This window comes from Eschrichtius robustus, chromosome 20 (assembly GCF_028021215.1).
Source record: "Eschrichtius robustus isolate mEscRob2 chromosome 20, mEscRob2.pri, whole genome shotgun sequence".
In the NCBI taxonomy this organism is placed as follows: domain Eukaryota; kingdom Metazoa; phylum Chordata; class Mammalia; order Artiodactyla; family Eschrichtiidae; genus Eschrichtius; species Eschrichtius robustus.
The window spans coordinates 21,981,263-21,993,123 of record NC_090843.1 but is presented as its reverse complement, the minus strand read 5'-3'; the positions used below and the strand labels follow the sequence as shown (position 1 = coordinate 21,993,123).

Here is an 11,861-nt window from a genome sequence, read left to right as displayed (position 1 = left end):
GATGCCAATCTTAGGCTGCCTTGGAGAGAGCTCTGCTTCACAAAAGACATAGATCTCTTTAGCAGGCACATGTTCTGAAATCAGGCAAGGGGTGGGACTGGGTTGACCCAGCTGACCACTCCTGGTCCCCCAAAAGCTCTGGCTGCTGTAGGTGACAGGCTGAGAGGACAGGAAGTTTCTTTCCCTTCTGAGCACCAGCCTCCAGCTGAGGGATTTCTCATGGGGGAAGCCTGCTTTGGAGGAACTTCTGGGGTCTCTCTGAGACCACCTGAAACTTGCTAATTCCTACTTCCCCCAACATCTGGGCACACACTGTGCCCAGATCCTGGGCAGAGTCCCTAGAGCTCAGACTCGGGTCTCCCTTTCCACTCAGAGAAGGTAAAAAGTGCTCACTACTTCACCCCCCCGGGGAACTGGCTGCCACCTTCTGGCGAGTTTCCCTTGCATCTTCAGACCGGCTCCACCTTGCCCAGCCCCCTAGGCCCTCACTCCATAGGCATTACGGGTGGTTTCTCCTCCCACACCCACTGGGACGGGTGCAGAGGCTGGTGAGGACTTTGAGAAATGCTGGCTGATAGGCCCTGGTGGGGGTGAAACTGGTACTGCCATTTCTCAAAGCTGTTTAGCAATGGGTATCAGTAACTTCAGAAATGTTCACACCCTCTGACCTGGCGCTTCCACATATGCAAATCCTTCTGAAAGAAATCTCCAAATGCAGGCAAAGCTATGTGCCTAGATTCACCATGCTGTTATTTACAACAAAAATAGAAACAAATTAAATATCTAGTGAGAGAGAACTGAAATAAACTGAAGCATACCAATCTGAAATATTATGCTGCTGATCAACATTGAATTTATAAAAGGTTTGTAAAAACATTATGCAAAAACATGCTTATGATATAATAATTAAGTGGGAAAAGCAGGATATAAAGTTGTATGTACAAAATAATTTGTAGAAGCACATCAGCAAGTGATGTGGAGAAAAAAGACTGGAAAGAAATACAACAAATTGCAATAATTTTGTCTTTGGATAGCGGTGAGATGATGGGTGATATGTTTTCTTCCTTTTATCCCCCCATCTTTCTAGGTTTTGTATATTGAGCAGCCCCCGGTTCATTTTTCAAAAACCCAGTAGTTCCGTTATTCTACCTTCCATCCGCCCACTCCAGGGGACCAAACTCCAGGTCGCCGTCAGGTTCCCCTTAGGGTCCTGCCCTGTCCCCTCCCTCCTCCCTTTTAGATACCCACCTCCACCTGTACCCTGTGTTTTCCTACCCCTTCCCCAGCTCTCAGAACCCACAGGTAGTCAACCCTTTCTTGACAAGGAAGAAGCCGTGCTTCTTCCCATCCTCCTTCCAAAGCCTGGAATGCATGGCTGGGTAGGGAGATCAGAAAGACAACCACTCCCCGCCAGTCCTGGGCTCACCCCTTCCAATGTGCACTTGACCTGGGCCTGGACTCAGGCAGGTCCAGGAAAGCCCCCAGCTGGGTCATGGTGTCATGGGCAGAGTAGGCCCTATAGGGGGCAGGGGGGAGACTTCACACACCAAATGCAGACTCTCTAAACTGGAGGGGCCTGAGAGCTCAACCAGCCCACTGGTGCTCAAACTCAAGAGTTAGAATCACCAGGGCACTTGTTAGAAATGCAGAGTCCCGGGCCCAGCCTCAGAGACGGTTTTGGTAGTTCTTTTTTTAAAAATTATTTTTGGCTTCATTGCTGCGTGCGGGCCTTCTCTAGTTGCGGCGAGCGGGGGCTACTCTTTGGTGCGGTGCGCAGGCTTCTCATTGCGGTGGCTTCTCTTGTTGCGGAACACGGGCTCTAGGCGCGTGGGCTTCAGTAGTTGTGGCGCATGGGCTCAGTAGTTGTGGCTCATGGGCTTAGTTGCTCCGCGGCATGTGGGATCTTCCCGGACTAGGGATCTAACCTGTGTCCTCTGTGTTGGCAGGCAGATTCTTAACCACTGCGCCACCAGGGAAGTTCCGTTTTGGTAGTTCTTGATGGGGCCCAGGAATTATCCTTTTAACCAGCTTCCTGAAGGACTGGGATGCAGGAGGTTCACAGCCCAGCTTTGAGAAATCAGAATCCCGTCTAACCCAGCAGTCTCCCTCCTCCTCACCAGCTTATGTAGGAGAACTTGATCTTGAGTCTGAAGATGGAAGGAAGGGAAGAGGAGGTGGGGTCTGGAGGGGGAGTTAGGAGCGGCCTGTGGCTGGGCACCCAGGCCCAGGGGAGTTCCCGTAGCAGATACAAACTCAGACCAGACCCCCTGAGCCCTGCCTGGCCCCTTGAGGGTCCAGCAGCTGCACGCTTTGCCCAGGAATGCGACCACCTTGGGGAGGTCCCCGTCTCCAGCTGGAACCGTGAAGCCACCACTCCAGGCCCCAGTGCTGACGAAGCCTTCCGGGTCAGCTGGGGCATGCAGGAGGAAAGCTTGGGGAGGGCGGAGGAGAGCCCTGGACTCTGGCAGGAGGACTCTGAAGCTGTAGCAGAAAACTTATCCAAGTTAGCGCAAATTCGGCCCTTCCAGAGATTCACGGAGGGCGTTAGGTGGCTAGACTGAGATGAACTTAGAAAAGTCTGGCTCGTCCCCAGACACGGGGAGGGGAGGGCCTGGGGTCATGTCTCCCTCGGGGGTCTGCCACGAGGCTTCGTCTTCCTTTGAAGTCTGTAAAGACAACAGTAGGGGTTGAACAGCACAGCCCGGCTGGGGGGCTCTCCAGGTAGCTGCTGGGTCCAGCCCAGTCTTTTCTGCACATTCTGGGCCTGTCCATCTGGGGACACAGGACTAACCACTCCTTTTTCCCAGAACCCCCAGGCTTTGATTCATCCCCCACCTCCCAGGCCCCCACTCCCTGGGAGATCAACCTCATGGCCTCGGGCCCGGTTCTGGCTGCAGATGTGGGAATCCTGCCACCTCAGAACTCTTTAAGCTGTCACTCCCACCATGCTATTCAAGAATTTTCTGGATCAGAAGAAATGAGGATGTGAGGTCAGGAGCCCTGGCTTCCTGGGTGAAATGGTCTAAGGTCTGGTTATGATGGGGGAGGTGGGTGGATGCTGAGGGCAGAGACCTCCCCCACTTCCTTGCATTGTCTGAGTGGAGCCAGGCTAGGTGGCTCCAGACCCCCAGAGCCCTCTGTCCACACCTGGCTCAGGCACCGGATCTCCACGTTGGGGCTGGCAGAGGGCTTGGGGCTGGCAGGAGGCCCAGTGGGCCCTGCAAGGTCGATCACAGCATACTCTGGGACCCAGCTGTTCCCCAGTGGCTGAAACACAGACTCAGTCAGAACAGCCTGTTCTTGGCAGCAGGAATGGTCCGCAAGCCGGAGCAGGAGGAGGGAAAGGCAGGGGGGTGGATTGCAGAGTCAGAGTCCTTACGGCCAATTTCCTATGTCTCAGTGTGACCTTGGGCGAGCCACCTAACTTTTCTGAGGCCCAGTTTCCCAAGCTGTAAAACGGGGATAGAAATTTTTCCCTTAGGGTTAGAATAAATATTTCTGATAATGTTTTATCACTCAACAACTGGGAACTCCTGGAATGCTTAATTTGTTTCCATGATTATTATTTCTATCCTTGAAGCAGGAAGAATGTGCAGGCTGCAGGTTCTTTGTAATAGGCCCGGAGAGAGCAAAGTTGGACACCTCAAAGATTCACCAAGTAACAAAGAGCACAGGAAGAATTCTTTAGGGATCATGGGTCTGAGCAATCCCTCCCTGATCAGATGAGAAAACCGAGGCCCAGGGAAGAGAGGTGCGTAGTCCAGAGCGAGTGCGGAAGCCCATCTCCTGACCTGAGCTCAGCTGCTCCCATGGGTCCTCAGGTCAGAATGCCGGGCCCCTCCATCTCCTGCTCCCTTGCCAAGCAGCTGAGCAGAGCGGAGGCTGGAGCTGGCCAAGGCCCCCAGCCATGTCTCCTAACAGCACAGCTGCTCTGAGGTGGCCCGGCCAACAAACCCCTGGCCTGATAGGCACCGAAGCCAAGGAAAGAAGCTCCGATTTTCTGGATAACTACGAGGTGTCTCATCTCACTTGTTCCTAACCACAGTCTCGTGAGATGGGGAAGTCGAGGCTCAGAGTGGTGATGTAACTTGCCAGAAGTCACACAGCTGGTGAGTGGCTGAGCTGGGCCTTGTATTCGTGATTCTTTGGTCTCAGACTCTTTCCTACACTATGCTGCCATCCTGGCAGGGCGTCCTGCACACTTCTCTTTGTGGCAGTGTCCCTTGTCTACTAACTGGGCCCCTGCTTCTATCAATACCCTAGGTGTGGGAGATGTGGGCAGAGGTAGATGTTTGAGCCACCTCTGGTGACATCTTCAGTTTTACGGGGACAAGGTAAGAGTCAGAACAGAATTCCTCAGGTGAGATGTGACTGGGTGGATGAGGGCCTGAAGGAATAGGGGAGGGGGAGGGAGAATTCACAAATGCTGTCACTCACGGCCCTCTTGCGTCCCAGCCTGCCTGTGGCGAGGACATGGCAGAGCTGGGGCTGGACCAGAGAACTCCTGACATCAGGTCCATTTCCCATGAATCCCATACTGACAGCTTTGTGATTTGGTCAAAACCCACCCACTGCTGACCACTGACCACCAACAGCTGCAGAAGTGTCACCTTCTCAAGGGTGACAGAATTTGAGGAAAGAACCTCAGGGGGCAGAGAGCAAACCACACATGTAGGCTGTGGCCAGGACCGCTACCCTCTGTCCGGGGGGGAGTCTGCATCTCTCAACGGTCCCTCTGCCCACGCAGTGGACCCTGGGCTGTTCCAGTGAGCGTGGAGGCATTTTCTGGGTTGTTGACTATACGAGATCTATATGAGAGCCTCTACTTCTAGGCACTAGAAAAACAGTAGCAAGGCATGGAGGGTCTCCCTCCGAGCCCAGCCCCTCTTCCGGAGTTGGGGGAGGGGTGAGCCCCAGGACGCCGAGCCGGGAGGAGGGCCCTGGCAGTGGCCGTGGCAGCCCCTCCATCTGTCTCCATGACCTCTCCCTCACTCCTGTCCACCCCTTTGGTCTTGCTGAGCTTCCTGAGATAACAACAGCTGCTTCCTAAGTGAAGGAAGGCCCAGTACCCCATCCCACCGCAGCCCCTCCCTAGGGGGATCGTGCCTGAGTGTTTTGTCCCTGCTGGCGCCAGGAAAGAAGGCAATGGCAGCCCCCCTTTCCTGCTCCAGTGTTTAAGGGAATCAGGGTGGAGGCATCTCAGTAAACAGCTGAGGAAGGAGAGGCTGGGGCCGGGGGGTGGGTGGTTGGCGAGGCAGACGGGGCTTCGGTTTTCTAAGCAGTGACTCTCTCCGTAGGAGTGCTGGTGTGGGAAGAGGGTCTCTCTTTGCAGGGGTCAGGGGAGGGCCCAGCAGCAGGTAGACTCAGGGCAGCTTCCTCTCTCCAGGATGATGGGCGCAGGGACCCCCATTCTTTCTGTCCCCCAGTCTCCAGAGCACCACCCGCAGCCCGAGTGTCAAGGTAGCCACACCACCTTGGTCTCAGAGCCAACGAAAGCTCAGAGAAGGGTGTTCTGGAAAGAGGAGAGATGGGAGTCGAGAGCTCTGGATCCTGCTCTCTATCTGGGCCACAGCCTGCTGTGTGACCTTTGGCAAGACTTTTTCCCTTTCTGGGCCTCAGTTCTCTCTTCTGCAAAAGCAGACTAGAGTCTACTGGTAGTCACATTCTGGTGTGCTATCAGAATCCCCCAGGGCAGCGTTTAAATTTCAGGTTCCTGGCCCCCACCCCAAGAGGTTCTGGCTGGGACCGATGTCGAGGAGAGTGTATTTCTGATAGCCGCTCCCCCCACCCCCAACCCCCAGGTGTTCCGTAAGGGATTTTGCACCAAATTTAGAGAAAGGCTGGACTAGATGATATCAAAGCCCCCCTGTGGAGCCAGCTCCAATGTTCTCTGATTCTAAAAGGGGGGATGGGAAGAGGGCCTTGGGCCTGGAGCAGAGCCCCGCTGGCACCCGGTGGGAAGTCTGGGTGAGGAGGGCAGCCTGAAGGGCTGATCTTGGGGCTTACACAGATTCCCTGGATGTGGGAAGCAAGTCCTGCCTTGAGGTCAGCCGTGGAGGACCAGGCAGGGAGACGGAGAGGCAGGGCCCGGGAGTCCTGACTTCTGGACCCACAGGGATCTGAGCTTGGACTTGCCTCCTTCCTTACCAAGTGGGAGAGATGGACCTTCTCCTTCCTCGGTGTCTCCATGGCCAGTTGAGCTGAAAGAGACCAGAAGTGTTAAGGGAACCACTGACTGAAACCGCCCACCCTGGCCAGGCCTGTTAGTAACCACTTGCATGAATTATCTTAAACAGGAGGTCCTGGTAAGGAACGCAGAACTAACAAGCTACCACCAACTGGAAGAATTCGGGAAACGTCAAAAGGAGAGAGGAGACTCCAGTCCATATGTCCCGCCAACCTCCCAGAATCCTTCTCGCTGGAATCCATCTTGGGTGAGTGATGCGTGGGCCACCAGGAAGGACCCTGAGTCAGAATGATTGGCCAGAGATGACCCGGAAACTAACCCCATTACCATAAAACCCGAGACTGCGAGCCACGAGGCAGAGCAGTTCTCCTGGGTTCCCTTACCCTCCTGCCCTCCACCCGGGCACCCCTTCCCAATAAAGTCTCTTGCTTTGTCAGCACGTGTGTCTCCTCAGACAATTCATTTCCGAGTGTTAGACAAGAGCCCCACTCTCGGGCCCTGGAAGGGGTCCCCCTTCCTGCAACAGAAGGAGCACCTTGAAGCCAGGAGTAGCCGGGAGTAGCCTGCAGCTGCTCCCACATAGGTGGACCTGGGGCTTCCCAGAGGGAGCTGGCAAGCCGATTGGGCCGAGAACCCCAGCACCTCGGCAATGACCTGGACTTTTGAGATTGGTACATGGAAATCCCCTCGCGTGGGCCAGAAACTGGCTAGGGAAGTGATCCTGTATGCCAAGGTCATTGCTTCTTAAATCTCAGTGTGTGTACAGGAGCCTGGGAAATTATATTCAAATGCAGATTCTAATTCAGTAGGCTGAGGTTGGGGCCTGAGAGTCTGAGTCGCTAACAGGCTACCAGGGGATGTTGCTGCTGCCAGCTGGGGACCACAATTGGAGAGGCAAGGTGCTAAGAGGCTCTGAGGTTGTGATGGGAACTTTCTCACCCTGTGTGCTCCTCCCGACTCCTCAGAGGGGGCCTAGGGACGTGGGCAAAGCTGACATTTCTTCCTGGGGGCCACACAGAGGGGAGTCAGGTAGCAGGCCCAGCGTTCCCCACCATGGCCACCAGCGCTGGGACAACATTGCCAGTTTGCAAAGTTGGCTTCCCGGTTCTACCGCTTTCCAGCTACACAAACACAGGGCAAGCTGCTTAACCACTCTGTGCCTCAGTTTCTTGCCCTGTAAATTGGGGGTATTTGTAGGTGTTGTAATAAGTAGTTCCTAACTCGACAGTATTGAGGAGATTAAAGGAGATAAAAACAACATAAGCCACACCACAGTGCCGGGCACAAGGCAGTTCCCATTACTGTTATTTCAGTTAAACCCTCTTAATCTGTGCCATCCACCACGGGAGCTACACACGGCTGTTGAGCACCAGAAATGTGACTATTCTGAATTACACTGGGGTTGAAAGACTCAATAGGAAAAAATGAATGTAGAATGTGTATCATTAGTATCTTTTTCTTTAAATAAATTTATTCATTTGTTTATTTATTTTTGGCTGCGTTGGGTCTTCGTTGCTGCACGCGGGCTTTCTCTAGTTGTGGTGAGCGGGGCCTACTCTTGGTTGCGGTGTGCAGGCTTCTCATTGCGGTGGCTTTTCTTGTTGCGGAGCACGGGCTCTAGGCACGCGGGCTTCAGTAGTTGTGGCACGTGGGTTCAATAGTTGTGGCTTGCAGGCTCTAGAGCGCAGGCTCAGTAGTTGTGGCGCACGGGCTTAGTTGCTCCGCAGCATGTGGGATCTTCCGGGACCAGGGCTCGAGCCCGTGTCCCCTGCGTTGGCAGGCGAATTCTTAACCACTGTGCCACCAGGGAAGTCCTCATTAGTATCTTTATATTGATTTCATGTTGAAATGATAATGTTTTGGATATATCATGTTAAATAAAGTGTATCATTAGAATTAACTTCACTAGTTTCTTCTTTTTTTCGTGTGACTATTAAGGAATTTTAAATCACACGTGTGGCTTCTATTCTATTTCTGTTGGGCATATATCTGAGGAAGCTGAGGCTCAGGGAAGTTAGATGACTTACCCAAGGTCACACAGCTAAAAAGTGGCAGAGCTGGAATTTGAAGCCAAGCCTTGAAAGGAGCTGAGCACCTCTAGAGACCCAGCGGGCAGGTGCGGGGCCGTAACGCACATCCTGCTCAAGTTCAAGTGCTCAGGCCTGCACTTCCCCCTGTAATCAGTCCTCGTACAAGAAGCAGAAGCTACAGAGACCGGACATGGGTTCACTGGGATCAACAGGGAGAGAAGCGGCTGATGAGCTTGGTCGGACAGACCAGAGCAAGATGAGAGCCCCCCAGTCTCTTGCTCCCCCATTTGAATTGCTTGTGCTTAGTGTGGATGGCCCTGCAGGTCTCTCAGAAAAGAGGAGCAGGGCTCCTGATGCCCACGTCTCGGACGCATACACTGAGGCCCGCGAGGTCTCTCTGGGGCGGTGGGGGGGACTGTGGGTCTCAGCGAGGCCCCTGGCTGACAGCCTCTCACCCCTCCCATCTACACTGCTCACCTTTCTTCCTCCACTGGAGCACGTAGCTGCCGAGGGCGGCCAGGCCTGTGGCCAGCAGAAGGGCCAGCAGCACCAGGACCGGGGCCAACATGCGGGTCATCGGGATGGACACCCTGCGGGCGAGATGGAAGGAGTCTGGTGGCTGTCACCAGATGGCGGCACACTGGGTGTTCTTGTTCTGAGTCCCAGTCATAGCCCTCACCTCTCCCAAGGAGGTCACAGGGTACCAGGGACCACAACATCTGGTTAGTCCCAATGGAAGGGACCTCAGCCCCCATCGCCAGCCCCAGGAGGCACTTTCAGCTGGGTCTGAACCTGTGAGCGGTTACCTGGCCACCAGCAATGGAGGGCAGTTATATATAAAGACCCAAGAGCCAGTCCTTCAGGCTGGGACTCCAGTTGGGTAAGAAAACATCACATTGTTTGGTTCCACAGTTTCCTGCTTAGCACAGGGCCCAGCGTAAAGTGCACAAACAAGAGCTACTGAAATGGGGTGGCTGTCCCTGAAGCCGGAAAGGGAGCGAGCTGGGGACTGGGGCCATGGTGGACCCTTCACCTTGGGGTGGGCCTGCATGTCCAAGGCAAAAGGGCTGCTGGCCCCCGTAATGTAGGTCGTTCACTGCTCCAGGGCCCTGCTGGGTAGGGGGTGGGATGGGGGCTGAATCTGCCCTCTCTGCATGTCTGCGGCCACGACAAGAAGCTGTGTTCTCCCAGAGGGAGGAGTATTGGGTTCTTATTCGCTCAGGGGCACCTTATGGTTTAGTGATGACCTGAAAAGGTGGCCTTGGTCTCCTGGGGCTCACCTGGGTTTGGAACTGCTTCTGCTGGGGACAAAACTGGTGTCCTCTGTTGAGGTGGAGTCCAGCTGTGTGGCTTGGCGGGAGATCCCTGCAGGAGGAGAGGTTGCTGGGTGAGGAGAGGTCCCTGCATTTGGAAGGGCTGCTGCATACGGAGAGGTCCTTGCATATGGAGAGGTCCCTGCATACGGAGAGGTTGCTGGGTGAGAAGAGGTCCTGGCAAATGGAGAGGTTGCCGGGTGAGGAGAGGTCCCTGCATACGGAGAGGTTGCTGCACGCCCGGATGGGGAGGTCCCTGTGAATGGAGAGGCCTCTGCCCCTGTCTTCCCCAGCTTGGCTGTGGTGACTGTCAGATGGAGACCAGCAGAAGCTACAAGTCCAAAAGCAATGCCTCAGCACCTTCCCTGATCCTCGCTTCCCAGCATTCCCAGACCTCTGACCCTTGACCCCTGAACCCTAATCTCCCCAGGACCAATTTCTCAGAACTTCCCCAGCTACACCTCAAACAGAGGCCTTGAGGAAGCCATTTTGAGCAAGCAGGTCATATCTCAGGAACATCCCAAACCTGTGCGTGGCTCTCAGCTCCCCCCCCATTTGAGCTGCAGCCTGTCCTTTATTGTGGGGAGGTGCCATCCTCCAGCCCCCACCTCCATGACCCTGAGCCCCTCCCAGGGAAGGAGGGACATTTGTTACCTGGAAAGACGAGCAAAGAAACCGAGAAAGTCTTATCGAAGCCCACTCTTTTGACCCCACACCAGTACTGCCCCATGTCCTTCAGGGTGAGGTTTCTCAGGATCACCTCAAACCTGAGCTGCCGGGGGTTGTCGTGGACGGACACCCTGCCTTCCTGGCCATATTCTCCAGAGTAGACAGTCCCAGAGCAGCGGGAGATCAAGAACCCACTCTCCCGGCACCAGTATTTCCTGTACTTCTTCAGCTCTTCCCCGTACGTGCACTGCAGGGACACGGTGCCACCTTCAAAGCCGCTGATCTCCTTCGGGCCCACCAGGGATCCATAACCTGAAACCACAGCAGGGGTGAAGGTTGGAATTCCCTGATTCAAGTACCAGGATCAAGGCCAGAAGGCTTTCCTCAGTCACCCCCTTCTTGGGGCAGCCCTGGTAGGAGCTGGTACTCCACTCTGCCACCGAGGGACCTTGGGACAGGACTGTTGCTGTTTCCCTAAGCCTGGCATATTGAAGGCTGGTGATGGGGAAGATCTAGATTCAGACAGCCCAGAGTTTGAATCCCAGCACTGCCGCTTAGTAGCTGTGTGACCCTGGGGAAATTGCTTGACCCCTCTGAGTTTTCTCACCTGTAGATGATGACAATGTCCTATTTCATTGAATTAAGATGCTATCATATGTAAGAGCCACCATAATTTTATACAACATTAAGAAAAAAACACTGTCATTTGAACAACTGGCATCAGTTATAAGATGCATCCTAATTTTTTATGTTAAAAGGTTAAAAAACGAAAGAAAGAAAAAAAAAAGAAAAGCAGGCTTGTGGATTGATGAAACAGGATAATTTATCTCTCGGGGCTGTTGTGAGTGGTACAGCAGAGGTTCAAGAAATACTTGCTGAGCTTAATGGGGCAACATTAAACAAGGGGCGTCTTGTCTGCCCCCAGGCTGGCACAGAGTCAGGAAATGAAGACAAAAGAGGTAAAGGTACTCTCACAGCCACTTGGACATGAAGGGTCTGGAGCCCACAGGTCTGGGGGAAGACCTGGCTCTGGGTTCCAGAAACAGCAAGTGCCCGCACCCTCTGAGGGCTAAGGACGAATGGGGTGGGGTGAAGCCTGGAAGGATCGGGCGGCTGGGCTGGGTCACCCCCACAAGGAAATGTAGGTTCAGGAGGTCCTCTCTCTTGCAGACCCAACGGGCAATAAGGATAAGCAATAAGGACGTTGGGGATAAGCCCCGCATCCCTCCATCCCCGCCCCCCATCTCACCTGGGAGCACGAGGCAGCCCCACAGCAGGACGAGGGGCCGCATGGTGAGCGCTGGCCAAGCGGGAGTGCACGCCGGGAGCGGGGAGTTCCTCTCCGGGCCACGCGGGGCTTTAACTTCCTCCAGAGGCGAGATCGAGAGAAGGAAGGGAAGGGAGGGGCCGTGTGGGTCCCCCCAACCGGGGGAGGCGCCTCTGCTGTTCCCTTCAGTACTTACCCTTGGTTCACGGCGACCCGCACCCGAAAACCCACCGAGCGCTTCTCCCAAACCCATGCCCTTTCAGGGGGTCTTAACCGTGCCCCTAGCCGCGCACCCCAGCGGGCCTGTGTGTAGAATTCAGGGAGTCCATGAATCTGGGTGGGAAAATAGTACATCTTGACTTTTCACTAACCTTTAAGTAACATTTATCTTTCCT

At 54.5% G+C, this 11,861-nt stretch overlaps 1 protein-coding gene across 3 annotated transcripts; it reads right to left on the bottom strand.

Moving 5' to 3' along the window:
* Window positions 1–1,992: 1,992 nt before the first annotated feature.
* CD300LG (CD300 molecule like family member g) lies at window positions 1,993–11,506 on the bottom strand. Of its 3 annotated transcripts, none has more exons than XM_068529776.1 (6): window positions 11,449–11,506; window positions 10,185–10,511; window positions 9,498–9,672; window positions 8,695–8,807; window positions 6,148–6,200; window positions 1,993–2,666 (listed from the first exon to the last, which is right to left on the bottom strand). In XM_068529776.1, the coding sequence occupies exons 1-6, from the start codon at window positions 11,489–11,491 to the stop codon at window positions 2,553–2,555; spliced, it is 825 nt and encodes a 274-aa protein (XP_068385877.1). In that variant the 5' UTR covers window positions 11,492–11,506; the 3' UTR covers window positions 1,993–2,552. The 3 variants fall into 3 exon arrangements, with proteins under 3 accessions (XP_068385877.1, XP_068385876.1, XP_068385875.1); XM_068529775.1 differs by having other exon boundaries at window positions 9,498–9,582; window positions 11,449–11,496; XM_068529774.1 differs by lacking the exons at window positions 1,993–2,666; window positions 6,148–6,200 and adding an exon at window positions 7,872–7,982 and having other exon boundaries at window positions 11,449–11,496.
* Between the last annotated feature and the right edge of the window lie 355 nt (window positions 11,507–11,861).